The 27,915-nt window shown below is 35.8% G+C and overlaps 2 protein-coding genes across 5 annotated transcripts in view; one reads left to right on the forward strand and one right to left on the reverse strand.

Annotated features, from left to right (window-relative positions):
- On the forward strand, positions 1 to 27,885 carry LOC131686742 (farnesyl pyrophosphate synthase). The gene is made up of 5 exons (XM_058970690.1): positions 1 to 659; positions 24,967 to 25,273; positions 26,089 to 26,450; positions 26,854 to 27,080; positions 27,146 to 27,885. The coding sequence occupies exons 1-5, from the start codon at positions 439 to 441 to the stop codon at positions 27,325 to 27,327; spliced, it is 1,299 nt and encodes a 432-aa protein (XP_058826673.1). The 5' UTR covers positions 1 to 438; the 3' UTR covers positions 27,328 to 27,885.
- LOC131686740 (calsyntenin-1) overlaps positions 7,134 to 27,915 on the reverse strand; it is a 358,053-nt gene continuing 337,271 nt past the window's right edge. For all 4 annotated transcript variants that reach the window (XM_058970683.1, XM_058970685.1, XM_058970686.1 and 1 more), the window contains exon 8: positions 7,134 to 7,259. In XM_058970683.1, the coding sequence (XP_058826666.1) occupies positions 7,181 to 7,259 (79 nt within the window). In that variant the 3' untranslated portion in view covers positions 7,134 to 7,180. The remainder of the gene's footprint in view (positions 7,260 to 27,915) is intronic.

The raw sequence follows: 27,915 nt of genomic DNA on the forward strand, positions 1-27,915 counted from the left end.
TATCGGTTGCCGTGTGGCGATGGCACAGTTGCTACAAACTCGTCCCAGCGAGCAGTTCTAACTTTTACAATCTCAACTTAGCAGTCCAGGTTTCAATTTGTTCATTGTTTGGCAGATATCTTCACCGAACGAAGCCTAGAAGTGTGTTGAAAAACAATTAAACTATCTCCAGCCAGCCAGTTTCGAGAAAAGTTATAAGTGTAGGTAGAAGAGAAATTCAGCTGATTTGCCCTCGATGCTCAAATCAGTAGTGAGTTTGACAAACCGCAAATCTATCGCGAGAGACCATAGAAATAGCATGAGTGAAGGAGTTTCTGATATATTTTGATAGCGAGCAAACCGTGTCGAGTGACGAACAAAGCGAGTTTGGCTTTGAGAAAGTTTTCCCTGAAGCTAATTACGTAAAACAAGTCAGCTAATTGTAAGAAGAAAACAAAAATGTTATCCACGTTGATCCGGGCTGGACCACTGCAGGCTGCAGTTGGCCGTCAGCTGATTCGTTCGGTCGAGTCTCCAAATGCACTGCAGCATGTCCGGGCAATCACCAAAAGTAGCGAGGTTAACAATTCCGACTTTATGACCATGCGGGAAAACCAGACCCAGAAAGTGAGCCGCGACTATGAGAGCAAAATTCAGATAAGACTGAAGAAAGTTTCGAGGTAAGTGGTCCTGGTTTATCAATTTCAAACCGATTTCTTTCGTTTCGTGACCTCATTTCGTGAACAGGTAATTTTAAATATCACGTTTATCAGTTTGCCGTTTTTCAAACGATGATAAAAGGAAGTGTTCGATTGAAGCGGGTCCAAAATATTTTCACCATGGGATAATTTTCAAATCATAACAAAAAGGGTACCATAGCGGACTGGCTGCTAGTCACGTCGGATGGTACTGCTAGTAAAAGTACGCACACACACGCATGAACCACGAGATTGCGCAATACGCAACACCCATTCGGAAGCATGGTGTTATGCTAGGCGAGGCGTGTTTGGTATCTGTGGAATCATTCAATGGTTTTCCAACACATTCCATATGATCGTCTTCCTCAAGCTGGATTTGTTTGTCTGCGACAGTGTTGTTCTAAAAATAGGTTCTCCAATCAAAGCAAAAAACGGCCCGTCGATTGTTTTTGACCGGCGTAGTCCAAAGTTCGAAATGATCCGAGACTGGTTTTTGTCACCACCTGAAGAAACTTATTTCTTTCTTGCCTCGTCTCCTTTCACTGACTGGGGGAAATTATTATAGTTTTTTGGTTCGTATTGAGCAGGTACAAATGTGAGCGAGAATGGCTTTTGCCTACCGGCATGTTGCGGAATGCACGCTTCAATGCTGCACCGCACTGATGGTACGTCCTTTGTTTGTGCTACAGAGTTTAAAAAGTATTGTAAAGTATTCAAATGTTTTTATCATTGGATATACATAATTATTTTTAAATTCGTTGGATTCAGATCATATAGATGAAACATGATTCGATTTTTACGGACAACCACCTAAACTGGTTCAGTTGTTTCTCTTGAAACATAAACTGTACATTCAATACACATAGGTTGTTGACCATACCGTCGTTTATCTATTTTAGTACCACACATATGAGGTCTTACTGAGCGGAAAGCAATAGCACATACGGTAGTTTGTCGATAATAATTCGCAAACCGTTTCACGTATTCGATTCCTGGTTTCAGTATCTGAAAAACATACTTACCATTGTGAAATAACATCATCATATACTTTAGGGTGGGACACACTTGTATGGAAAAACGTAAACTGGGCTGCATCAAGTCAGCACAATTCTTTATTGGTTCCATTTAGGGTCACAAAAAACTGGGATCGATTGGCTAGGCGTAGCGCACTGCGTTTGAAATTTAATATTAGAGCTGCGTACGTGGTTAGAATCATATCTATCCAACCGCCAGCAAATAATCAAATTCAAAGGAAAGCAATCTAATCCAATTGAAGTCACCTCAGGAGTTCCACAAGGCTCTCATTTAGGACCTCTATTGTTTATTTTATATGTGAACGATATTTCCTTCCTTCTCAAAAAACTGAAAGTACTAATCTATGCCGATGACATGAAACTTTACTTGGAGATAAGAAATGCCGAGGATATTGATACATTCCAAAACGAAATTCTAGTTTTCCACACGTGGTGTCAAAAAAGCCTCCTACAGCTAAACGTGAAAAAATGCAATTCAATCACTTTTAGTCGAAAACGACAAACATCGAATGTTGTGATTACCTTAGGAAGACAGACTGTAGCAAAATGTGAAAGAATTAGGGATTTAGGCGTTATATTAGATTCCAAGTTAAATTTTATTGATCATTATAACACAATTATTCACAAAGCTAACAACATGCTCAGTTTTATAAAACGCTTTAGTTATCATTTTGTAGATCCGTATACAATCAAAACATTATATATTGCTTATGTTAGGTCGATATTGGAATATTGCAGCATCGTTTGGTGCCCTTTTTCAAGCACACATGAAGAAAGAATAGAATCTGTACAAAAACAATTCATATTATTTGCCCTTCGTAAACTAGGTTGGATAGCATTTCCTTTGCCATCTTATGAAGCACGCTGCATGCTTATCAATATACAAACATTGAAGGAACGTCGTGAATTTGCAATGCTTTCGTTCATTAATAATATCGTCTCGCATCGTATTGATTCAGCCGAAATTTTATCCAAATTGAACTTTTATGCACCTTCTCGACAGCTACGAAACCGAAGCATATTCTCAATAACTCCATATCGCACAAATTATGCAAAATATGGCCCTATAAATCGAATGATGGCTGTTTATAACCGCTATTGCGAATCAATTGATTTTACAATGTCCAAACTAAAACTCACACAATATTTTATACATAAAAGAAATTCTAACGCATAAGAAAATGATTCTGTAAAAGCTGAAATTGTTTTATTTATAATAAAATTACGTATATATATATTTTAGTAAATAAGAAAAATGTAAACATTACTGTAACTATACCAGTCTACATCGATTGACGAAATAAATAAATAAATAAATAAATAAATAAATAAATAAATAGCTTTTTAAAATGTTATAGTCCGAATTGAATGCAAAATCTTAGTTTTTTTACCACACTGCCAATGTACCAATGGTAGTTTGTAACAAATTCAATATGACAGTTTTAAATATAGGCGCATAACACGCATCCCCAGATCTCCTGCACGTCGAAGTGCATTAGATCTATCTCTGTTCGACATCACTTCGGTTAAACTGCACGTGGAAGGTTGTACCTGATCCTCACGATAGTTATCATTTGTCAGTCGTTATTTCAAAGAACAGCGAATTGGCCCTCACGAATTCAATCAATGTTCCTTATGACATGACAATAAATATTGATTGGAAAATATACGAAGCATTAATTTCCATTTCTCTTGCTTCTACGGAAGAGCTACCCCCTCCCGAAGAATATGAAATCCTAAATGGACAGCTTCCAAATCCTTGGTGGGGCAAAGAGTGCTCTATTGTGTATGAAGCTAAACAAATTGCTTACAAAAAAAGAGGTATACGTAAGACCTTTGAAAATTTAATGATCTTGAAAAACAAATTTGACAGTCTACGTCGTGCTAAAAAGTCTAGTTATTGGAGACGCTTCGTTGATAACTTGTCAAGAGAAACATCAACGAGTACTCTTTGAAACACAGTCAGAAGAAAGAGGTATCGAAACATGACTAATAAAAGCGAAGACCTTTCTAATCGCTGGACATTTAATAGCTCATGACAGTGATAAAATTTTCAATTGTACTCCTCTCATGCAACAATAATGCTTCGGGTCGAGACCGAATGAAATTCAACGTGGAGAAGAATCTGCCTGACCTAGCAAAAAAAAACGCTTGTTGAATTTATTCAACAAGTTCCTTGAGCAGTACATTGACCCGTGTGACTGGAGACAAGTGAGAGTTATCGCAATTCCAAAACCGGGAAAATAAGCCTCTGATCATAATTCGTATCGACCAATTGCAACGATATTCTGTATGAGGAAATTTTTGGAAAAATATCCTTCGACGTCTCGACAGTTGGGTTGGGCTTATTATCAGATACCCAGTTTGGTTTTAGGAGGGGAAAGGCAACGAATGATTGCTGGCGCTACTTTCGTCAGAAATCCAACTCACTTATGCAAAAAAGAACAAATGGCGTCTGTGTTCTTAGACATAAAAGGAGCATTCAACTCAGTTTCCATTGATGTCCTCTCGGAGAAACTACATCAATGTGGCCTTTAACCGATATAAAATAATTATTTATACAATTTCTTGTCAAAAAAGCACATGCATTTTTCTAACGGCGATTTGGCAACATAATGAATAAGTTACATAGGCCTTCCACAAGGCTCTTGTCATAAATTTACAACAACCGTTGCAAGATAGCTTGGATAATTTATCAAGGACTTTAAAGTTGGGTATCGATTTCTCTACGGAGGAAACAGAGTTGATCGTTTTTTTTTCAAGAAAGCATGATCCAGCTCAGCTTCAGTTGGTTGGTGGAACGTCCTGACTTTCATATACCTTGGAATTTGCTTTAATTTACAGGCACATGGGGAGGCCACATTAGGTATTTAATAACGAAGTGCCAACAAAGGACAAAGGGTGGGGTGCTCATCCAAGTGACCTGAAAAGATTGTTTCAAACAACGATACTTTCAGTAATGGAATCCCGATCAGAACGACATAACAGAAAGATATCAAATTTATATCTCATGTTGATATTTATTACTCACTGTGTTATTTTTGTGATATCCCTATCAGCAAGGCAAGCAAACTTATATCAAGATTATATCTTCTGGTGTTATCATTGAACTGCTAATATGATTTTAATGTACGCATATAACGGTGATGTTATAATATATTACAAATTCTTTCACAATTATCTTTGAACGCTAACTGTAAACTGTAAATGACCAGTTGGTTACCCAGCCCCAATAAACAAATCAATCGATCAACTGTGAATGATTGTTATATTACACAAATGATCGTCTATTTGCTAATACGCTGAAGCCTCTTTTTATGCGTATTTATCCAACTTTTTAAAGCAAATTTTCGAAGTTTTTATTGATTTCCTTATATTTGCGTTTTCCACATGGACATTCAAAGTTCCACGATTTTGAGAATAGATAAGTTTTAGATGCAAGAGGTCCGAAAACTTGAAAATAAGGTGTTTAACTTACTTGGTTGCATTTTGATTAAGAGGTTACCTATTTTCTGAGACACTCGTCTGACACGCAATTTCGAATATGTGGCTTATGATTTCAATGTTGAAGCCTTTATTCAAAAAGTTTTGGAATCTTAAAGTTATCAACAAACTATTCTAAAGAATATAATTTTCATATAAAACTTATTTTAAAGAAGGTGCAGGAAGTATCAAGCACTCCAGATGAAATAAAGAAACGTGGATTCAAATAAAAAAGCATTTTTAAACTATTTGTTATGGTTTAGTCAAATGATTCTATAAATAATTTTCTTTTAATTAATTGTGCATACTGCGAAAACGAATTTTCAGAACTTAAAAAACTGTTTGATATATACTGATTTTCACAATACCGTTATGAATTTTGAGGATCTTCGAGGATCTTCAGTCCTATTTTTCCAATTTCTGCGGGTTTTTCATAAACAACCGAAACTTGTCCAGTTTGTGGGTATCTGATTTCGTGCGTTCTCCGAATTACCAAAGCATTGTATTTTTTTTATTTCAACCCCCGCATAAAAATGTGTGAGTTTAAGATTGTTGTATCTTTTCATTCCACCTAAGACAGTTTGACATTTACAGTGAATTAACAATTAATTAACAAAGTTTCGTAATAATCAAGATACTTGATTCATTTTGTAGGAAGTTAAAAAAGGAATGATGCGACCTGTTCAAATTGTTGAAAGATTAATATTTGTGAGTATGCTGCATAAAGCTATCAATATTTCAAAATGGCCTAGAAATCTCTGAATAAATACACATCCCAGCTGGTATTATTGTTTGCTGTTACAATTTAAATATGGGTTTTAGAAAGTGCTTGAAATAGCTAAAAACTTTTATGTAAAAATATTGAATAATTTCCTCCTTAAAACTAAATAAAATTTAGAAAAGAAAATGTATTTTAGAAAACATGAAATATTCTAAAATTCGTCACACCGAAGAATCCTCAACAATTTCTCGAATTTTATGATTACCTGTTATAATATTCGCAGTTGATAGATTGAACTATTGTAAAAAATTATTGTATTTCTGCGAATTTATTAGATGTGAGATAATTGTACTGGTTTGCTTAATCTTCCCCATTTTAAAAATGCCAATAACAAAACCCCAAAAGCGACTTTACTTGAAATCTCAAAATGCAAGCCTCAAAACTTTGGTATTTGTTTCTTTGAATCTATTCGAAATCATAAGTAACATTTGTCGTATTCTCCGTAAAATAATGTAGGTAAATTATCCGCTAACCCGATCAGAAAGAAATAACAAAATTATTACAGACTGAGTTACTATGTTATGATAACAAGTTGTGTTATAACTTCCAATGTGTGCGTTATAACAGTTATAACAGTCCAATGTGTGCGTTCTGGAAACATCTTCTGCATCTATAATCGTTTTGCCCTTGACGAATGCGTAGAATATTATGCTAACATTAAACATCGGTCGAAAGCAACGTCGTTGGTTCATGCAGGAAACATCCCCATCAAACTCAGAAAACCCAGGTTCAAATCGCTTTATCCACTAATAGCAATCAGCGTGTCATATATTCATAATAACAATTAGCCAGCATGTATGCAATCATTTGACAAAACTATAGAAAGCTTTTGCTACATGAAGCTTTTTGCTTCCAAACGAAAAGCGCCTTAATGTATGCTATATTTTTCTATTCTATTCTATTTTTAAACTTGCACGCTAAATTCGCTGATACTATACAATAGGTAATAAAAGCTATATTGGCCGTGGGAGAACTTAACAAATTTTGTTATAATTCTGATAGAAGCCTATCCCAGGTTGTCATATTTTTGATATATACTAGAAGAATTTCTGTTATGTTTTCTGTTATTTTACCAACTAACGAGACCAAAGTTATAACACAATTTGTTATCATAACATAGTAACTCAGTCTGTAATAATTTTGTTATTTCTTTCTGATCGGGATATGGGGGTGCTGTTTCCCTTCAGCTGCGAACACTCACATTATTAAACTGGAACGAATACACAACAACGATATTGTTTACGCATTGCCTTAGGTTCCATGCAGTTGATCCATACGATGAGTCTGGAAGTATTAGCGGGAGTTTACGCTTTAAAGCCCGGTTCTGGGATCACCTATCAAGAAAATGTTATCAATTCACCCTAGTATAGGTCAACATCCATTGCTCTATTGCGGTCGATGAGGAATCTGATAATTTAGCCAAGATTGGTGTACTAGATGGTGAAATATATGAAAGACCCATCGCTTTCCATGAATTTTATAGCGCTTCTCGTCACAGGACGCTTGTTGGTTGGTAAACGTCTTGGGACAATGGAGATCTGGGATGATGGCTACACTCAATTATCCCTAAAGTATCAACGAGGGCATGGTACAAAGGATTGGGTGTAAGTCGAGACTACACCCGTGTGATGTATAGGCTCATGTCCAATCATTTTACTTTAGATGCGCATCTTCACCGTATTGAGCTCGCAGACAGTAATCTTTGTGCTTGTGGAGAGGTTTCCCAAGACATTTAGCATGTTGTTTGGTCGTGCACTGAATATTGTGAAGCTCGATCCCAATTAGTAGTATCTTTACAAGTCCGAGGAAGACCAATCCATGTTCCTGTTAGAGACATCTTGGCTTACCGCGATCCTCTATACATAGAACTTATCCATAATTTTTTTTAAAAACAGTGGTTGTCATAATTAAAATAGATTCATCACCTTATACTCTCATCCTAGGCTAATCATTCATCAATTAAAGTGCCCTATAATATTCAGTTTTATTCCAAGCTCAGACAATAGCAGAAAAAATGTAAATAAATGCACTAAAAATATTAGATCATTATGAAATTATAATGCTTCCTGAGGGTGCTAGTGTAGGTAGTAGTGCAAAAGAATTAACATTTGAACTTCAGAACTCAAGTGATATCAAAGAGGATAAAATTCTGGTTTCTTGACATAGACTTCTTACTTCCAAGTGTGCCTATAAAAGATTTAATTAACCTATTAGAGGATTGGTTACTTTAACAAAATAGCAACAGTGTATGTAAAAGCAAAGTAAGATCTTCCAATTCAAGATGGCAGAATATACTTTTTCATAAGTACATGCCTTAACTACTAAGGATATTAAAATTCAACGTCAAATCTCCAACCCTTGGAAACTAGACGTACTTTTACGTCAAAGTTATCAGAATATTTTAAAGTAGTTATCGCATGTATATATGAAGCATGGGTTTGAACATGTTTACCGAATCATGGATGACTTGAGTCTCTTGGAATGCTCGAGTCGCTTAAACGTTGCTACACGAACGTGACAATTGAGCATTTGCTTAGTTTTAAAACTTTTCTGTTGAGATGACAACACGTACTATAGCTGCTCAGTTTTCTATAAAGAAAATTCCGTATCCGTTGAATCCCGTACCCGACGATAAACGTTCATGACGTATTGGCGAAATAATGTCGGGACTCTTGTAATTTGATATTGATGTCATCGAAACAAAGAAAAATATTACTGGGCCGAGATGGCTTACTTGCGGGTTGCCGACGGAAGCGCAGAATGGAGTAGATAGACTGTTTTCGAGACTGATTTGAATTAGATTTCCATCGAGATAGGATTGAAACAAACGAAGAAGTGGTTCATAGATACCGAGTGTCTGTAGCTTGAATATTGCCACATAATGGTTGATTTTGCAGTCTGTCGGCTAATCCATCGAATGTGTATCTTGTGAAGAAGAGCAGATTGGTCGTCGGTGCTTGGATATTAAAGCAACCATGTTCAATCGTTTTGATACGGCCGTTCGACACAGTAATAAGGTTGGCTTTGTTTCCCCCTTTATTAACTGGAAACATGCCGGCCGCTTTCCAACAGGGAGAAAATTTTTCAGAAGTGAGAGATTGTTTGAAGACTCGTCGAAATGGTTTAAACAACTCACTAAATATCGGCAACCTCAAATACATATGATGATAGAATAGCAGACTGTGACCGGGGACTCGAGAAACGCCTTATCGGCTGCGTTGATTTGCAGAATGCGAATGCAGTACGCTTCTTTTTTTGGCACGCTCCGATTTTGGTAACATTCTTGTTGTACATAATTAGTCTTAGGTAACAGTGTAACTAGTGTCTGACGGAATCAATTTTTAAAGTAGGACCCAGAGTCTGAGCACATTAAGAGAACAGACGAATGCGCTACCCTGCATAATAAGACTAGTTCTGGAGGAAATTTTTAATAGAACCTTAGTAACATTGTCAGCCTCTTTCTCTTTCGATTATTACGACGTCACTACAAAACTTGGGATCCAATTTTCAGTACATATCGAAAGCTGACCACTAGAGTGGGACACGGTTATATGAATGAAATAAATTTTTGCTCCGAGCAACATTTTGGGTTACATTTAGGTCCAAAAACCATCATGCAAATTCTTAGCTCGAGCGGTGAAACTATACTTTTGCGTCCATGGTTTAAAGTTTATATGGGAATCCGCATGGAAAAATTTATTTTCACAAAATAATTTCTCCAGGAGTCTCCCATTACCTCTTAAAAATAAATCGATATGTGGTTTTAGTAGGAAATTTAACAGTGAAACAATGTCTGTGTAAAAAGTTATTAAACATAAACCGATTGATGCTTTGACGATTGATAAAAAAAATCTATATGATATGTTACACTTCCGTAATGAGGGGCATTGCACTCGAGAAGTACGCGAAGATTGTGAGAATTCTACTGGACGCGCGACGACTGAAGTTGATAAAAACATGAATAAAATTGAATTTGCTTATTTTTTTCTTCCATCTAATTTCATTTAACATGAGATTAAAAATACTTGAAACATCTTGAAGTCGTAAATAGAAAATCCAAACTTTAAAAATAAGGTTCCATTTTTGGCACGCTCCGGTTTTGGCAACTGATAAAAATAAAATTGTTGCCAAAATGGAATCCTACTATACAACAATATGCAAAAAAAAATATTCTCTTTATAATTTCTGTTTTTTTATACAAGATTATAGATAATGGGTATGAGAATATGAATTAAGCAAGACATAAGAATAGGGTTCGTCGCGGTTGCGGTAATTACCGCAACCGCGCGGTATTTACCGCACCCGCACCGCAAAATCTGCGGTGCGGTGAGACTCTTTTTCCCGCAGATGCGGTGCGGGATTCACAATTCACAAACTAACCATTTCAAATACATAAAATGCAAGATCCAAATAGAGACAAAATTATTAGATCATTTAAAAACAATAAATTTGTACTCTTAAATCCAAATTAAAAGTGCATCACTTCTCCCGATTTCTGTTGGTAATCGTGGAATTGTGAATCGTTTTCGATATCAATTTTTCAATTGCGAATTTTGACTAATTTAAAGGAATTAGAGATGAACTAATTATGCTGGGACTTAAACACAACCCAAAGAATATAATTATCTTCGTCAAACCAAACGAATTTGCAATAATTGGCAGTAAAGGATACAAATGTATGAAAGCGTCCAAAATAAGGAGGGGTCCAAATTTGGATGATTATTCTATCATTCGTTCATCAGTATCGTATTTCTATCTTCTTTGATTGCTGTGTAAATTCAATGTGAATTTTTCTACAGTCAATTTTAATGGACTCTTTCTCAAAAAGTATGCTACATAACTTCTTTTCGCGTACTTCCATTCAAATTTACTATAATTTTCTACCAAATTAAGTCCTAATATTTTTCAGTTGAGACTATTTTGTAGCTTTTTTGAAGCTTTTTTGCCAAATACCACATAGTTTGACTCCCGTTCACTGCAAATGAAGTTTTTGCCTTTGGCTTATTGGCAAAATATTAGAGGAAAATACATTAAATGCTAAAACTTTCGAACTAGCCTTAGGAAAATTACACTTCATACATTTTCAAAGGGAGCAATCTTAGTTGTTGAATGAGAATACATCTGTTTCTTGAAGAATGTTGAAGTTAGAGTTTTGAGATATATTGTCCGTAAACCCCCTATTTTTAAAAATCATTTCTGTTGTATGCTACAAATCATACATTTTTTGCAGTTTTTCTAATGTTCAATAATTCTGTACCGGTTGACCTGATTAGATGTAATGTATAGAGCAATTTTTTCGTCAAATATGGCGCCGTTCTTATTGATGAAATACAATATGTTTTTATTTCACTGTATTGGAATATATGCGCTACTATATAGAAGTACTGGTATTTTTATTGGTGAAATTCCTTTAAGAATGAAAGGTGGTTTTACTACGTAAATGCGAAAATCATACATTTTATTTTCATATGTCAAAAGTATTGAAAATATGAAAATTTAAAGAAAAAAATATGCAACTTCATTTCTTATTACATTTTTATTCCTCTTTTTCAATTAACTGAAGGGTTGCTAAAATAAAAGTTTTCCTATTACTGCAGTAGAACGTTTTTGAATGTATAATGTTTGCCTTAAAATGAACGGAATTTTATTAATAGAAAATGAAAAAGTTGATTTTTTCATAAACAATACATTCTGAGGAGTCTCTTAAAGTTAAATTTCGTGTGAATAAAAATAACATTTTATTATATACTGTTACACAAATGAACAATTTTCCAACACTATTTTTTAAAAATATAAAAATTTTACCGCATTTACCGCATTACCGCGCGGTGCGGTGCGGTAAATAAAGTGCGGTTGCGGTTTTATTATTTTTTTGCGGTTGCGGTGCGGACAATCCATTTACCGCCCACATCCGCACCGCGACGAACCCTAATTTCATTCATCTAGTTTTAGAGCTCAAGGCCAAGCACGTATGGTACATTTACATATTTCGATCACTAGATGGTTGAGAGAATTGGAACTGTATTTATTTACGTTAACACGAAGGTCAAGTTCGATAAGTTGGAAATCAACAAAGACTAAAAATAACCTAGGATGAAGCGTAACGCGTAAAGAAAGTTATACTTCTATTGAAAGTACCAATTAGTAAACTGCGCATCGTGCAATGCTGCTGCAAATGTGCGAATAAATACAGACGAGTGAAAACGTTTGAAATTCACGCCGCCTCGAATCGACTCTTTCGCTACAAATCGACCCGTTGGAACATCAAAATATTTTCATCCGGCATCATTCGCAGAAGGTAGCTGGCAATAATAAACTCTATAACCCACACAACGCAAAGTGTAAACATCACGCATCCAGGGCATGGCTGTACTCTTTTGATATTTTTCGTATTATTGGTTTTTATCGCATCATTCTTGTTTCGTTTGCTTACTCACAAATGGCGAAGATGCGGTAAAATTTACAGCAAAAAAGCATTTCGAATAGGGTTGATGTACGGTGATTTGTCTTTTTTCAGATATAAAAACATTTTACTTGAGTCATAACTCTTGCCTTACTTCGGAAGGGAACAGAAACCTTCTATAATTGAACTAAAAAACTAAAATAAATAATAAAACCACTAAATTGTTGTGAAAAGTTTTTGAAAATATCAACTCCTAATACATACATATTGTAGTTGTACCCTAAAGCTTAGCCATAGGAATACTTTATACACGGTCGATTCTCCGTCTGCCACAGGTCACTTTATATGCGCACGAGGAATCATCCACTAGACGCGTGATTTCTTCTGCTTGACTTGGTATTCAAATTTCAATCTACACGCCTAAAACTCGCAATGACTTTTCTCGGCGATGGCGATTTCACCCAACAGCATCGTCAATAACATCTTTCTTACAATGTCAACCTATTCTAAGAATGTTAATTTTGAAATGTCTGGCAAAAATTAACACCAATTCCACTGCCCGGCCACCTGTGATCGATCTGCGATGATGTGACTGACCGATTTGAAACCTATCGCTCGAGGCTCTTTTGCTAACTCACAGCTGGCTGCGCAGTGGAATTCAAAAGCGGGACACCCGAGGATCACTTTGCGGCCATAGAGTGAAACTTGAAAAACTAGATTTGACTTCTCGTCGTAAACTGGTGGACGTTTGCATTGGCTCATCAGTTGCCACTCTGGTGCTAAGGATAAATAGATAGAAGACACCGGCTCGAAAACAAGTCGCTCGACTGCTTGTTACAAACCAGTCGTGCGTAGAAGAATAATAATATTTCGCATTCCCGTGTCGTGATATAAAAACCAAGAACATAGTGCCTTCAGAACAACTTCTGTTGTTGTTTTGATGCTTATATTTAGCACGCCACGCACCCCTTATAGCCATAGCGATACAGGGAAAATGCGCCGTATTCTAATTCGCAGCCTACGCCTGATCGGGAATCGGGAGGTGTGTTCTGCTTGCTAGCTACAATTTTTGCAATGACGCAGTTCCAGTCAGTGTGTTGTTTTCATTGTATGTTTGATTTTGTTTCTAGAACGCCATTAGCAAACATGTTGACTATAGAAAGCAAGATCATCTGATACCGACGGCCTAGTTGGACCTCCTGTAGAGAGGTGAAGTACGGTTGTCAGATAAGGAAAACCAGGCAAATAATAAGTGAAAAATATACACATCGGTATCTTACGCTTCATGTGTACAATTTTATGATCAGGATGGTTGATATTTTTTCATTGCAACTGAGCTGTGTACCTTGTAAACAAGACTACGTGCCAAGCTACGTGCTATTGTTACCGTCCTATTTTTTATCCTTTTTGCCAAGGCTGACAACTTATACCGAAAAATCTTCGATACGGTGTTGATTGCGTGCGTGTGGGTTTTTGGTCAGTTACTACATTGGTTTACCTCGATTGTTGAATGATTTGGATCCACTAGAAATCTAATTTATTACAATGGCTAGCATTACAATCGACTTTCCGTGGAAGACTCCTCTACTGATCAATTAGCAATGAATTCAACTTCGAATGCAAATTAAAATAATTACCGTAAAGCGGGGTGAAGCAATCATTACATATTTTTAGACGCAACACGTTTTTTTCAAGTTTAATATTTTTATACCATGTACTGATTTATGAAGAACAAGATGGGATGGTATTACCAGAAATTGTCCGCTTACTATTTTTCCAAAAAAATAAAAATTACAATTTGAAGTTTACCTTCATTAAGTTCACGATGTCAAAGTTTTTCATTCATTTATTCATGTTTAAACAAATTCTGAAAAGATACTCATCGTTAAGTAATCGTGGCGCTGTTTATAGTCCTGCACTTCAAGTACTGTGTAATACATAATCCCATGTACTTATGTTGCATTACATTCTGTTTCGTTCACGTTAAGCGTTAAATTTTCGAGCATGTTAGAGTAAAGAGCCCATTTTAGTCGTATAAGGGAGGGTACCTCACCATTTCAATAATTACTCGGAATACAATTTATGCAATGCGTATGAATTGGCACCAGTATCTTTGCTTTCCAATGCGTTGAATAAAGATGCTAGCGCTGCGCTAACCACCGGCTTCACATGGTTAGGGCGAAAATAGGCTCATTACGCTAGGTGAAGTTTTTAAATTTCAACATTTTTGTTATTTAGAGCTAGTTCAAAGCTATTCCGCGAATGACTAGATTTTTCGATAGCGCGCGAAAAGAACTTTCCGTGGCCGTATCTACAATATACGTAAGCACAAACAAAATTTGTTCTTTTTTGTTTATTTACTTCGGAATTTCACCTGAAGAATCTCGAAAATTCTCTTTTACACGATCTTATTAAATTAAAAAATAAAACATGATAAGTGAAACCATCAGCAGTGGTCTCCCCTACTATAAATTAGAAGTCAATAATTAAACAACCAAAGCACTAGAGAATTACTCCTTAACTTTGGTAATTTGCGTTCTGATGTAGTCCAAAATATAAACCCTCTGAATTCGCTTATGTTGAAGTAACTAGAAGAAAAAAAGTTTTTGATTTTTATTCGCCCAGGTGCCCAACACCGCCTCTAGGCGGCCTACTTATTTTAAGGCTTTAATGAAAAATCCATTGCTTACATGAATTATCAACATTATTTTCGTTTTTCTCATCACAAAACCCACCTACAAAAGTTTTTCAAGCCAAATAAAAATTTGGGTACTAGAGGGTTACCTACTAAAATTGTTTCGTTTCAGCGGTTTATCAATTAACAATGAGTTTCATATATTTTAATACGTTGAAGTGTTGAATATAGAAATATATTACGAATTTAAGCTCGAAATAATTGCGAACTAGATTCACATAAAAATGTTTTTAAAATAAACAAGCTCCTAAAATCGATTGGGCGCATCCGACTCCAAAGAAAAATAAAAACTCTCTTGGAATTTATTATTCTTGCTAAAATCTAAGATTTTTTTTGTTGTATAAGAAACAGATGCAGGAAAAGTAAAATTTCGGATTTTTTAAATTTCGTACTGAAAAGCCGAACGATATACTAATAAAGTTTAATAAATCAGTATTTTATTTGTTTAGAATAAAACTCATTTCAAATTTGAATGATTATGTAGACTATTCTAGCTAAATTAGCAATCTACGAAAAAAGTTTCGAGTGATCAACGCCACCCAATGATCAAAGTCACCCCGTTTTACGATATTAGAATTACAGAAAAATCAACACGCAACTAATTAACAACCGTTATCTAAAGGACACATAAAAAGCTAAATCTATGCTTTACACTAGAATAGTACTAGTAGACACATTCCACGCACTTGTATCGCTTACCTCATGAAAATAAATCTGCTAATATAAGTAAAAGTTGTTCTGTAATATGTTGGTATAGGTTTAACGCTCCCAAATCACAGATATATAGAAAAATTTTTAAAAGAATTTTATGACGGTCGTCAATGAAAACCAGTAATACGTTTATGATCCGTTTTTAATAATTGAATTGATTTTTTCGTACCACAACGGCAGGTTTGCAATAAAATTGATTTGAAGTAATCTTAAATGCCATTTTATTGTTTACATATTGTACAAAGATTTCATCTTTGGACGCAGATTTATTGAGTGAGAAGATCGCCGTATAAATGGGGGGCAAAGTTGACCATTTTTGCGTTGTCCCCATGACGCAAAAATCATGTCATTAAGGGGGAGGCCTACCTTATAATATCGGAAAATAATCGAGTTTTTATTACATCTATCAATAGATAAACTATATAAGGATAAATCATTAACGATTTCAGAATAGAGTTCGAAGTGATTTCAAAGATATAGAATGGAACGCATTAGAATGCCAAACAAGTATGAGAGCGCACGGAAGAATTTGGTCATAGGGAATAACACTCACTCGTCCTCCTTAAAAATTCTTTCAAATTGACCGGATCATTATTGACCACTTCGAATGAACCACGAATTGTCGTTTCGGAAATTCTTCTACATAAATCAAACATCGTAGTTTAACGCAGTTTTTTAGTGTTTTTATAGCACGTTAAAGTCTTGAGGATACGCATTTATCAGAATTCGCCAATAAAAGATAAAATTTCACGAGATTCTCCAGTATTCTACATTTAGGTAAATCAATCACAAGTCGGTTAGGTAACCCATAGGACCGCAATTGTGTGAAATTTTTTAACGAATTTTTTTTGTACTGTAATATATCTAAATTTTCAAAAAGCTATTCCCTTCTTTTCCAAAAATCGGCTACATTTTAATTAATTTCCACAATCATCACTATTAAGTGTCGTCTTGCAGATCTATGAGTAGAAACGCTTGTACAAACGCCAGAGGTTGAACTGGAAGAGTGATATTCTCTTTCGAATGTTTACTTCAACCGTATTACTGGTTTTTCTCGACAACATTATATACAATATGTAAATATAATAACTGCTTGACTGAGTATAATTGTTTGACAGTCTTACCTTTGTTGAGTTGCTTCAGAGTCACATCTGTTTATGTTTAACGCAACAAGAAAACAAATATTGAATTACCCTAGTGACGTTTTTTAATCTGCCCTAATCAACAGTCATTTTTATTTTTAAGATTTTATAATGTCAAAAAACAAAGTCAGCGCACTCTATTGTCCCCCATCATGCAAATAGAATTGTATCCCTAGTTTTAAAACACCGGTTAAAATTTTCTTGAATATTTGTTCCCCCTTTTGTGTACCAAACTATATTGTTAGTTTTAAGATAACTGTAAATATTTCCTAAAAAACTATTGCTATTGAATTCCCTCCTTTAAAATTTTTCATAAAAAAAAATCTTTTGCCCCCTCTCTTGTATATAGAATCTTATTTCTAGTCTTAAGATAGCTGTAAAATTTTTCTCTTTTTTATAAAAAAAATATTTCAACATTGTAACCTCCTAGCTTTAAAATATCCAAAATGTAAAAACAAAAGAGTTTGGCACCGTCAAGCTAACGCATTTGTGCCTATCAAATAAACGAAATGAATAAAAAAAAGTCAGCGCACCAAGATTAGTCACCCTAATAACAGTTAATTTTATTTCATATATTTTCCGATGTCAATAATGTATTCAACTTAACAAAACTACTTGAAACCACCTTTTTCGAACCATTAGAAAGTGGCGATTGTGGTCTACAATCTCTTCTATACCAGGCCACATTGTGGTATGCAGTGTGTCCTGTTTTAAATCCATATTAATTTGGTTTCTAAATATCATTTGTCAAACACATGAAGGTTAAACTAGAAATACATCTGGTTTGGTATGTCAAATCTTTATTTTGAATTATTCACAGGTTAGAGGTAATATACATCGCTTTGTTTGAGCTTCAACAAACACTTCAGTCGCGTTAGAGGACAACATTTCATATGCGACTGTTTGTGTTCATTTTGGTGTTGTCCCCTAACGCAGCGTGTGCAACGGTCGTGAAAAAAAATCGCGAGGGCTCAAAAATCTAAGTATACATTGTTCTGTGACTATCGATGATTAAATTCCTAGAACAAATGGATGCTCTAAAATTTAAGATAGAGCAGTTTTTTGATAAATACAAGTGTAGGTTGAAAAATCAATATTTTGCTCTGTTCTCTTCTAACGCGAAATTTTCACCTCTCAGAATGGGGGTAGGCGTAGCGTAGTTGGTAAATCGATTGCCTTGTACGCAGCACACCTGGGTTCGAGCCCCGACCCCGCACATATGGTTAGAAATTTTCATCAGAGATTTTTCTAACACAAAGATGCGAATGACCTAAAGGTTAAAACCTCTATAATCGAAATAAAAAAAACCTCTCAGAATGAAAGGAAAACCTGAAAAACATCGAACCCATAACATTAACGTTGTGTTAGGACTTTTAACGCTGGAATGTGTTAGTAGCGTCTTATAATCAGTGCTGAGCTTCATCACGGTACTGATGGCCAACCTACTAGACAAAAGAGAATGAAACGGTTAGCTATCAAAACTATAGACGCTGAATCCCTCTGGATAAAGACTCGCCATCTCTATCTTATTCTTATTATTTATCTGTAAGTGTCATCCTAATCGAGCACGAGACCTGTCAAAAGCCCCCAATACGAAGAAAATCGCTTCGAATCCTTCTGGAACGAGGGCCACTGACAGGTCTCGTGCTCAATTGGAATGACACTGACGGATTAATGACAAACAAACGATAGATATGTCGAGTTTTTATCCAGAGAGATTCAGCGTCGTTAGTCAAAACAGTAAGCAATGCTTATTGAGTTACGGTTCTCACCCCAATGAATTGACAACAATAAGACGATTCTCTTCTGAACCTTTCACTCATTGAAATCATTACTGAGAGGAATGGAAACTGATCATCATTTTAATTACAATATAAATACGATTATGCCGGTCATCTTATTACAAACAACGAGCTAATATTAACAATCAGGCAGTTTTACACAAATAGCTTTACATAAAAGAAACAGTAAGGTGGAGGAAAAATCAACAAAGCACCTCATGCTACCTGAATACAATAGACTGCTAATATTTCTATTACCATACCGATACAAAATAAATGGTACTCAATCTGTCTATAACGTCAATACGCTCTCTAGTGCACGACTTTTGTGAGAGATAGTTAACTGAAATACTATGCGAGGAAAATGGAAATGAAATAACGGTCATTTTTGTGGTGATACAGTTATTTCGTATTTACCGCCACAATTCAAAGACAATCGTGAGATTGCACAGCACTGCTTATAATACTCCCAATCGGTTGTCGTTTTCAACAATTCTAAAAGGATCAAATCCGTAAACAAGCACCATATCTTTAGACTGGTGCAGTGTCTAAAATCATAATTTATGAATTCTTTTAAGTACATTAAGCCCGGTCGCAGTTACGAACAACTGTACAATTTCACTGGAATTTAAATGATTGCATGGTGCTACAGCCATTTTGTGCTCTAAAAGCAGAATACCAGTCGATTTATTAGATAGCCATTATTCAAATTCTACAAAATAGTTGCTGGCAGACTATCGACCTACCTGAATCGTGCTTTTGAAAACGTAACTGTGTTTTTGTAACACTACCACACTGTGGGTAATGCAAGTGCACAACAAAAAATCCACTGCTACTTTTTTAAAAACACCTTTCAGCTAGGTCCTTTTTCAAGCAACTATTTTGCATAGTGTGGAACAGGGCTATCTTATAAATTGGCTGGTATTGTTCTTTTAAAGTTTAGTAAAGTTTTAAAGTTTTAATCGGGTGATCAGAAACATAACAATAAGATTTTGAAAACCATATCTCGCGTTGTTACTTGTTATAATTTTCTGTTATTTTAACTACTAACGAGACCAAATCTATAACGTAATCTGTTACGAAAATTTTGTGTTATAATCTTGTTATTTAATTTTGATCGGGAAAGCTGAACACATGTTATATTATTATACACGCTAAACCGAAGTTTCCTCTTTTCGCTACGGGGTTAATTACATAATTTCCATTAAAAGATACAGTAATGTTTCGATTATATATCTATATATGTATCCATGTATCTGTGTATATCCATATGTATATTAGGGTGGGACAAAAAATAGATTCCAGCTCCGAGTAACTTTTTAGGTACCATTTTGGTCCTAGAACAACTGTGCAAATTCTTAGCTCGATCGGTGAAACTATATTTTTGCGCCCACTGTTTAAAGTTTACATAGGATTTTGTATGGGAAAGTTAACTTTTACAAAATAATTCCTCCAGGAGTCGCCCATTACTTCCTGAAAATAAATCGTTATATGGCTTGTATAGGAAATTAAACAAAGAAAAAAGTCTCGAAAACCACGAATCGATCTGATGCTCGAAAAAAAAGTTATTAAGCAGAAACCGATTGATGCTCTGACGATTGATAAAATATTCATTTTTTCTAGCACCACTGCTGTTGGTTGTCCAATTATACGCAATTTTGTTTTAATCCTCTCTTAACGTATCTAAATCGTTTATCTATACTATTTGGCCATTTCGCAAGGTTTTGAGGGATAAATTGAGGCTTCTTTTGCACATAATAAGAGAAAGTTAAAAAATTTGTATATAATAAAACCGTCAGAAGCAGTGATGCTATGAAAAGTGAAATTTTCATCAATCTTCAGGGCATCAATCGGTTTTTGCTTAATAACTTTTTCCACAAGCATCAGATCGTTTTGCAGCCCTAATAAAAATAAATTATACACAATCTTTAACCCATATAGTGCAACCATTTCACATATTGTTTGGATTATACCCCGAATAGGTCGTTAGGTTCTTTAATCATACGATGTTTATTAGGAAGTCTAGACTTTGTTTCCTTGACAAATTTCCTATAAAAATCAGACATCTGTTTATTTTTAGGAGAGAACGGGCGACTCTTGGAAGAATTAATTTGCAAAGGACAATTTTCCCATACGAAATCCCATGTAAACTTTAAACCGTGGGCGCAAAAATATAGTTTCACCGATCGAGCTAAAAACTTGCAGAGTTGTTCTGGGAGCTAAATGGGACCCAAAAAGTTACTCGGAGCCAAATTTTATTTTTTTCATGTAACCATGCCCACTCTAATGTTTTTGTACTAGACTGGTTCAATTTTTGACTTTTAGCTCCACCAGGCTCTACTCATTCCTTTTATGGCCCTTAGTAATTGTGCAAATTTTGGTACCGATCGATTGCGTCTACGGACCCTCCAAAAATTTCAAAGTTTGTATGGAAATTAGTATGGAAAATCGGGTAAAATTGGAAATAAATTCATAAAAAATCATCTCATCAATCAATTCATGAGAACACTATATATTTCTAAAGGTATTCTTCTACTGAATACATTCAGGGCCGGCGGATAGCGTGGGTAGTATGGGTAATACTACCTACTCGAAAATAACCGAGTGGGTAATTACCCACTCGAAATTTATGACATTTTCATAAATCTGAAATCTGCCACGTATGTATCTCGGGCACACATTTGAAAATATCGATGCACAACAACTTCATTTACACAAACACACTGCAAGTGATTTAATGTAAATGTAATGCAAGTGTGTGTATTGCGAAAATGAGACAAATCCCCATTCTATTACCCTCACCCTATGCTTACTACCCACTCGTGCTAAAAGTGTAACACCGGCCCTGAATACATTCGTGGAACATTGTGAGTTTGTAAAAATTCACTGAGAAAAGTTATTAACTAAAGAAGCAGCATAACTTCAAAACAAGTGGATTTTATTATTAATCATAGCAACCCTGTTTGAATAGCTCCTTCGTTATACAAAATGTGAACTAGGCTAACCAGCCACCGCTCCCGTATTGCAGATTCAGCTATTCAAACAGGGTTGCTAGGATTAATAATAAAATCCACTTGTTTTGAAGTCATGCTGCTTCTTTAGTTAATAACTTTTCTCAGCGAATTTTTACAAACTTGTAATGTTCCACGAATGTATTCAGTAGAAGAATATCTTTAGAAATATATAGTGTTCTCATGAGTTGATTGATGAGGTGATTTTTTATGAATTTATTTTGTTTTAACCGATTTTCCATACTAATTTCCATATAAACTTTGAAATTTTTGGAAGGTCCGTAGACGCAACCGATCGATACCAAAATTTGCACAATTACTAAGGGCCATAAAAGGAATCAGTAGAGCCTGGTGGAGCTAAAAGACAAAAATTGAACCAGTCTAATATTTACGTGTCTATGCAATGCATGCATATGTAAATCAGTATGTATATATTGAAATGAATATATATATATATATATATATATATATATATATGCATGTACTTGTATATTGTTTTATACATATATACATCTATCCTTATATATTTATAACTAGGCGTGATGTAATCGAAACATTACTGTACTTGAATAGTAACCGCTATAGTTGTGTTACAATAATATTTATACCAATATGAGATCATACAAGGGTTACTTTTCGTAAATAACGGAGAGTTTCAATTCACCATGTGTTTCTGTTGAAGAAAACAAAACCCAAAATTATGGAGAGAAAATTATTTTCCCACTTTTGAAAACACGGTAATGATAGAATTGAAAAAATATTAATGGCTTCAATAAAAAATGCTATTTAAAAAAAAGCATTTGAAAGATATGTCTGCAAGCTGTTTTGTTTTGTTTGCAAACATCGCTATCGCTCAACGTGCAACCTTCGTCTACTGCGTGTCAATTTTTTTTTGAAGAACAAAACAAAAACTTTATTTAACTACTCCACAACAACGTTGGAAAAAACTTGAGTAAACAGCTTCGCTCATGCAGATATGGAAACATAACTGCGTTTGTATTGTGGGTAACATTTGAATAGGTTCCAACGACGATGTTTATACGATAGGTGATCTGTTTAAAAAATCGGCAACGTATACTGCCCATGATCGCAAATCAATCCCATAAACATAGGAACTCCCATAGAAAATGGGACAAATATGCGAACATGAGCAGCATAGTCGTTGGTTTTCAGCCTCGAAGCATACACAATTTTATCACATAGAATAGACATCCGTCTTGAGCGTAAAAGTTGTGTTAAGTTTAAAGGCAATATTCAAAGGTAGTTGGGATTTATTTTATTTTTTAAATTTTATTTTAATATTTATTTGTTAATAGATGTCTGTTCTCTGGTCTTAGATAAGACTATTTCCAACAAAAAAATTGACCAAGTCTATTATAGTCTTGTCAAACAGGTGACAAAATAAATGACATATGTAACAGTTGTAATTTTACGGTGAAAGTGCCGCTGCTATGGACGCTAGGTAAAAAGTGCACTTTTCGTTTCTTACAAACTGAACAATTCAATGAAAATTTCATGATACAATATCATTTATAGAAGCTTTCAAACGCTTTCAAACGTGCCCTTTCCTGGAACTGCCAATGAGGAAGGGTTGATATCAGTGGCGGATCCAGAGGAGGGTCTTCCCGAGCAAATACTCATGGGTTCAAACACCACACAGCCCCTTGAAAAGACCTTAAACATGGTCCGTGCCAAAATTGCCAACCATCAAGGCACCATAAAATGGTCTCAATAACCCATAAAAACACCAACATATGGTGTTTTATATGGGACCTACCGGACCATGGTAATGGTGTTTTCATGGGTTGAACCCATTTCAAACACCCATGTCAACCCCCATGAGCATGGGGGTATTATGGACTTTCCGTTTGCTCGGGTTGGCGGTCTGGACCCCCTCCGAATTTTTTTTACTTGCTGAGAAATTTTAAATTAGTTTCAATTTTATATTAGTTTCAAACTCAAAATTATTCCAAACAAAATTTGACCAACAAAACTGATTCTCATTGAATAAGGTTATTACGAATTGTACAATGTTCATTTTGAAAATTGAAACTTCAGACCGCTCCGAAATTTTTTTCTGGGTCCGCCCCTGGTTGATATTTCCTGTAATTGCACCAATTCTGAATATAAAATTGTGAAAAGTAAGCTTTTTGCCCCAGAAAGGCTCATGGATAATCACGTGTCCATTTCATGCTACTTGTTTACACTTTTCGGCCTTTTCTCTAAACTAGTTACGCAGGAAGCTTTATTGTGACACGTAAAAAAACTGATTATTTGAGCTTAAATATCGATCGCCCAGATTACTACGATATCCGAAGTAAGCGTACGATTTATTGGTATATAATTATCAAGGTCAAATAGCCGGCTCTCCGAGTGCAAATAGATTGATGTGTTTTGTTACAGCGCACACCTCAATCACATGCAGATTATTGTGTGAAAAGGCTAAGTGCGCGCGATGCTCATAATATCAACTCACCACGTGTTACTTCACCGGGATACATACGAAATTTGCAAAGCAAATTAATGAATAGCAAATAGGTTGTTTTTAATTTAAAACGCTTAGCTCCCCGCGTCATTCTAGTGTGTTTAATCGGTGTTTATCTGATTTCAATATTGTATGTAATCCCATAAGGGAGAAGACCATGCTATTCGTAGACCCAGGTGCTATTCGTTGGGTATCTGTTTTCTGTAAATAGTTCAATCTAAGAGATCAGAGATTGTGGTACCGAAAATACTTCTCATTACACACCGACCAATAACAAACAATGTTTTGAATTGCCGCAAAGGTCAAAGCACTTTACAGTCCACAGTTTACAAATATTCGTTTATTACTCTTTAGGGAACGAATCTCGCGAAATCTTATCATTGCCTCAATATAAAAATGGCAGCCTATTTACACGATAACCGCGCAAAATTAGCTGTTTAGTCATATTCTATTGCGGCAAGAACCTTATGGCAAAACGTAAACTTTTCGGACGATAACAAGAAGCCCTACATAGCCTTGAAACAGGGAGGACATTTGGCGACGGTGGAAGTTTTTCGGTTATCTTCATTTTTTAAACTGATAAGTGGATTTACTTAGTTGAATACGTTGTAGATACTATTTTTTGTTTTCGTTTGATTGCAAAGGAATGTAATCAATCAACTTTTTTCGAACGTTTGTCACAGGACTAGAATTCTGGTCACGAAGCCAAATTCCATCGAAGATCATGCAGTTATATAACATTTGTTTCTATTTCCTTTCACAGAACACTCTCGACGCTGAATCACACCGTACCGGAGGCGGTCACACAAACCGTTGTCTCGAAATCCGAGAGCCGCGAGTTTATGGCCGTGTTTCCCGATCTAGTCCGTGATTTGACTGAGTATGTTAATAAGTACGATGGCAAAGTGGCTGCCAAGTGGTTTGCCCGGTCCCTGCAATACAATGTACCTCAGGGAAAGAAGAACCGTGGATTGGCTGCCGTTCTGGCTTACCGGATGCTCGCCAAGCCGGAAGAGCTGACCCCGGAGAATATTCGACGTGCACATTATCTCGGATGGTGTATCGAAATGGTAAGTGGCGACGCTAAGATCGATAGGTGTACGCTAGTTGGGTTTCAGCGAATGTTACTTGTCACGCTTCTCATGACAGCAATTGTCTATATTTACTTGAAAATTTGTAAATAGTTACCAACCTAAAAATAGAACCGTAAATCACTCCAACTGTGTTTGGAAAACATATAGGGTAATGAGCCTATTTGCACCATGTTTCTATTATCACCCTACCCATTTGCAGCCGTTGGTTAGAGCAGTGTCTGCCATCTTTGTTCAACGCATTGAGTCAAATGGTAGCGCAACAATAGGGGCACTCGATTCGAGTTTTCATTGTGCTCAAACACGAGAATTTTACTGTTTTCAACGCATTTGTGTTATTATATTGGTTCTTAACAACGAAGCAAAGCGGTTCATGTCAATTTTTACGCATTCCATTGATTGTAAGGCAAGAAATTACCGAATTAGTGAGGCACCTTGCTTAGTATGGTGAAAATAGGCTCATCACCCTACATATTAGTATAGGTATCTCGTTATCTCGGGTAAGATTATTGCTTATCAGTGTTCGGCCCGACTGACGAGTTGAGTAACGTTTGTATTTTGTACAATTCACATGCTAATTCAACAGGCAAACACAAACCGTGTCAGGCGACGGGAAGCTGCTGATAATGACTTTCCTCATTCGACGGCGGTCAACGGTTTCCACTCCTTACAGGGGTGCTGTCAATTTATTATTGAAATAGCCAACTATGACCAAATGACGTCAATCGTGCTTTATGTGGTTATCGCTAATTTGTCTGCGCGGCTAACCTTTTGTATTCTCGCTCTGATTGCAGTTCCAGTCGTTCTTCCTGCTCTGTGACGATGTAATGGATGGAAGCATAACACGTCGTGGTCAGCCCTGCTGGTACAGAGTAGAGGACGTGAAGCTAACCGCCATCAACGACGCTCTTATGATTGATGCGGCCATCTTCCATGTGCTGAAGAAACAGTTTGGCGATCAACCCTACTACACAAAGCTGGTGGAAATGTTCAATGATATAAAGTTCATTACCACCGTTGGTCAATCATTGGACCTCCAGTCAGCAAAGCTAGATGTCACCAAATACACGATGGATCTGTACAAATCAATCGTTTCCCATAAGACTGCCTACTATACATTTTATCTGCCAGTGGCACTTGCCATGCACATGACTGGGTAAGTAATTTCGACCCTTGAACCCTTGAATATTCAACCATGAATTCGTAGACCAACTGAATGATAACAGACTGGCGCATCTATTTGCGAATGTACGTTTTCGAGGAACTTTTAATCTCAAACATTAGGCATCAATTTACGATTTTCATGTAATCTTTGTTTCAAAGTTAAGGTATTGCCATTTTTTAATTAATCTTGAGATAATGACTAAGACTGGTGCTGGTGCCTTATGCAAGCATGTGATAGCAACCAAAATAACCAAGCATTCCATTGAGAAGCCATAAATATAAAAATTAACACACTACCAAGCCGTCATGTGGAACTCGACCCACTTTCCATAAATGGCATTTTCAATATTCACTCGCATTTTGACCGATGGTTCGTTTTCTTTCTCTATTTCTAGCTTCACTGATCCGGAAGTGTTCCGCCAAACCAGAACGATCCTCCTGGAAATTGGCCAATTCTTCCAAGCTCAGGACGATTTTCTCGATTGCTTCGGTGATCCAGCGGTAACCGGCAAAGTTGGTACCGACATCGAGGAAGGCAAGTGTACATGGTTGGCGGTAGTGTGCATGCAGCGAGCCTCCGACGATCAGAAAGAGATCATGAAAGAGTGCTACGGTTCTAGTGGTAAGTTAAGCCGGGGCCCCCGTATCCGTTCAAACGGTATCTAAGCTTTTTTTTTTATTTTATAGATCCCGCAAAGGTAGCACGAGTTAAGAAGCTGTACGAGGAGCTAGGTCTGCCAATGACCTATTCAATATATGAGGAAGAATCATACGGCATTATCAAGACTCACATTCAGCAAATATCCCGAGGTCTTCCGCATGAGCTATTCTTCAAGATCATGGAGAAAATATACAAACGAGATTGTTAAATACCTCAGAATTTGTCAATTCGATCTAAATCGGACTTATTGCAACAGACACAATAATTGTAGGCATTTAAGAACCTATGATAATACTATATTCTTAGCTGTAACATTTTGTAGGACTGGCTTTTCTGTAGTGATAGAAAGGGAAAAGCGTAATTTATATGGTTAGGGTTTTCAGAAAATCTCGACCGTCATTGGAATTACTTAATTGTTCATTGAAACACTAAATACATACATGTGATGTGTATCGTGTCACTTTCCTGAATGAATTTGTATTTTGGTATGTTTTACTCAAAACGTTGTATCGCATTTCACATCTTTAAGCAATTCAAGTTTGATCAAAACTAATAAACATTGAATACATAAGTTGTTCGAATATTGATATTTTCTCTCAATGAGTTATATGCAGTTTTTTATGTTAATGATAATTTACATGAAACATAAAAGAATACAAAGCAGTTTACGAATAAGGACAAACGATAACTGATTGATATATTTAGAGTTAGGCTACTATTGATGCATGAAGTCATTTTGAAAATACAGTATAATTGAAAAAAAAAAGTTTTTGTTTGTTTATCACATCAGCTTTAG

This window comes from Topomyia yanbarensis, chromosome 3 (genome assembly GCF_030247195.1).
Source record: "Topomyia yanbarensis strain Yona2022 chromosome 3, ASM3024719v1, whole genome shotgun sequence".
In the NCBI taxonomy this organism is placed as follows: Eukaryota; Metazoa; Arthropoda; class Insecta; order Diptera; family Culicidae; genus Topomyia; species Topomyia yanbarensis.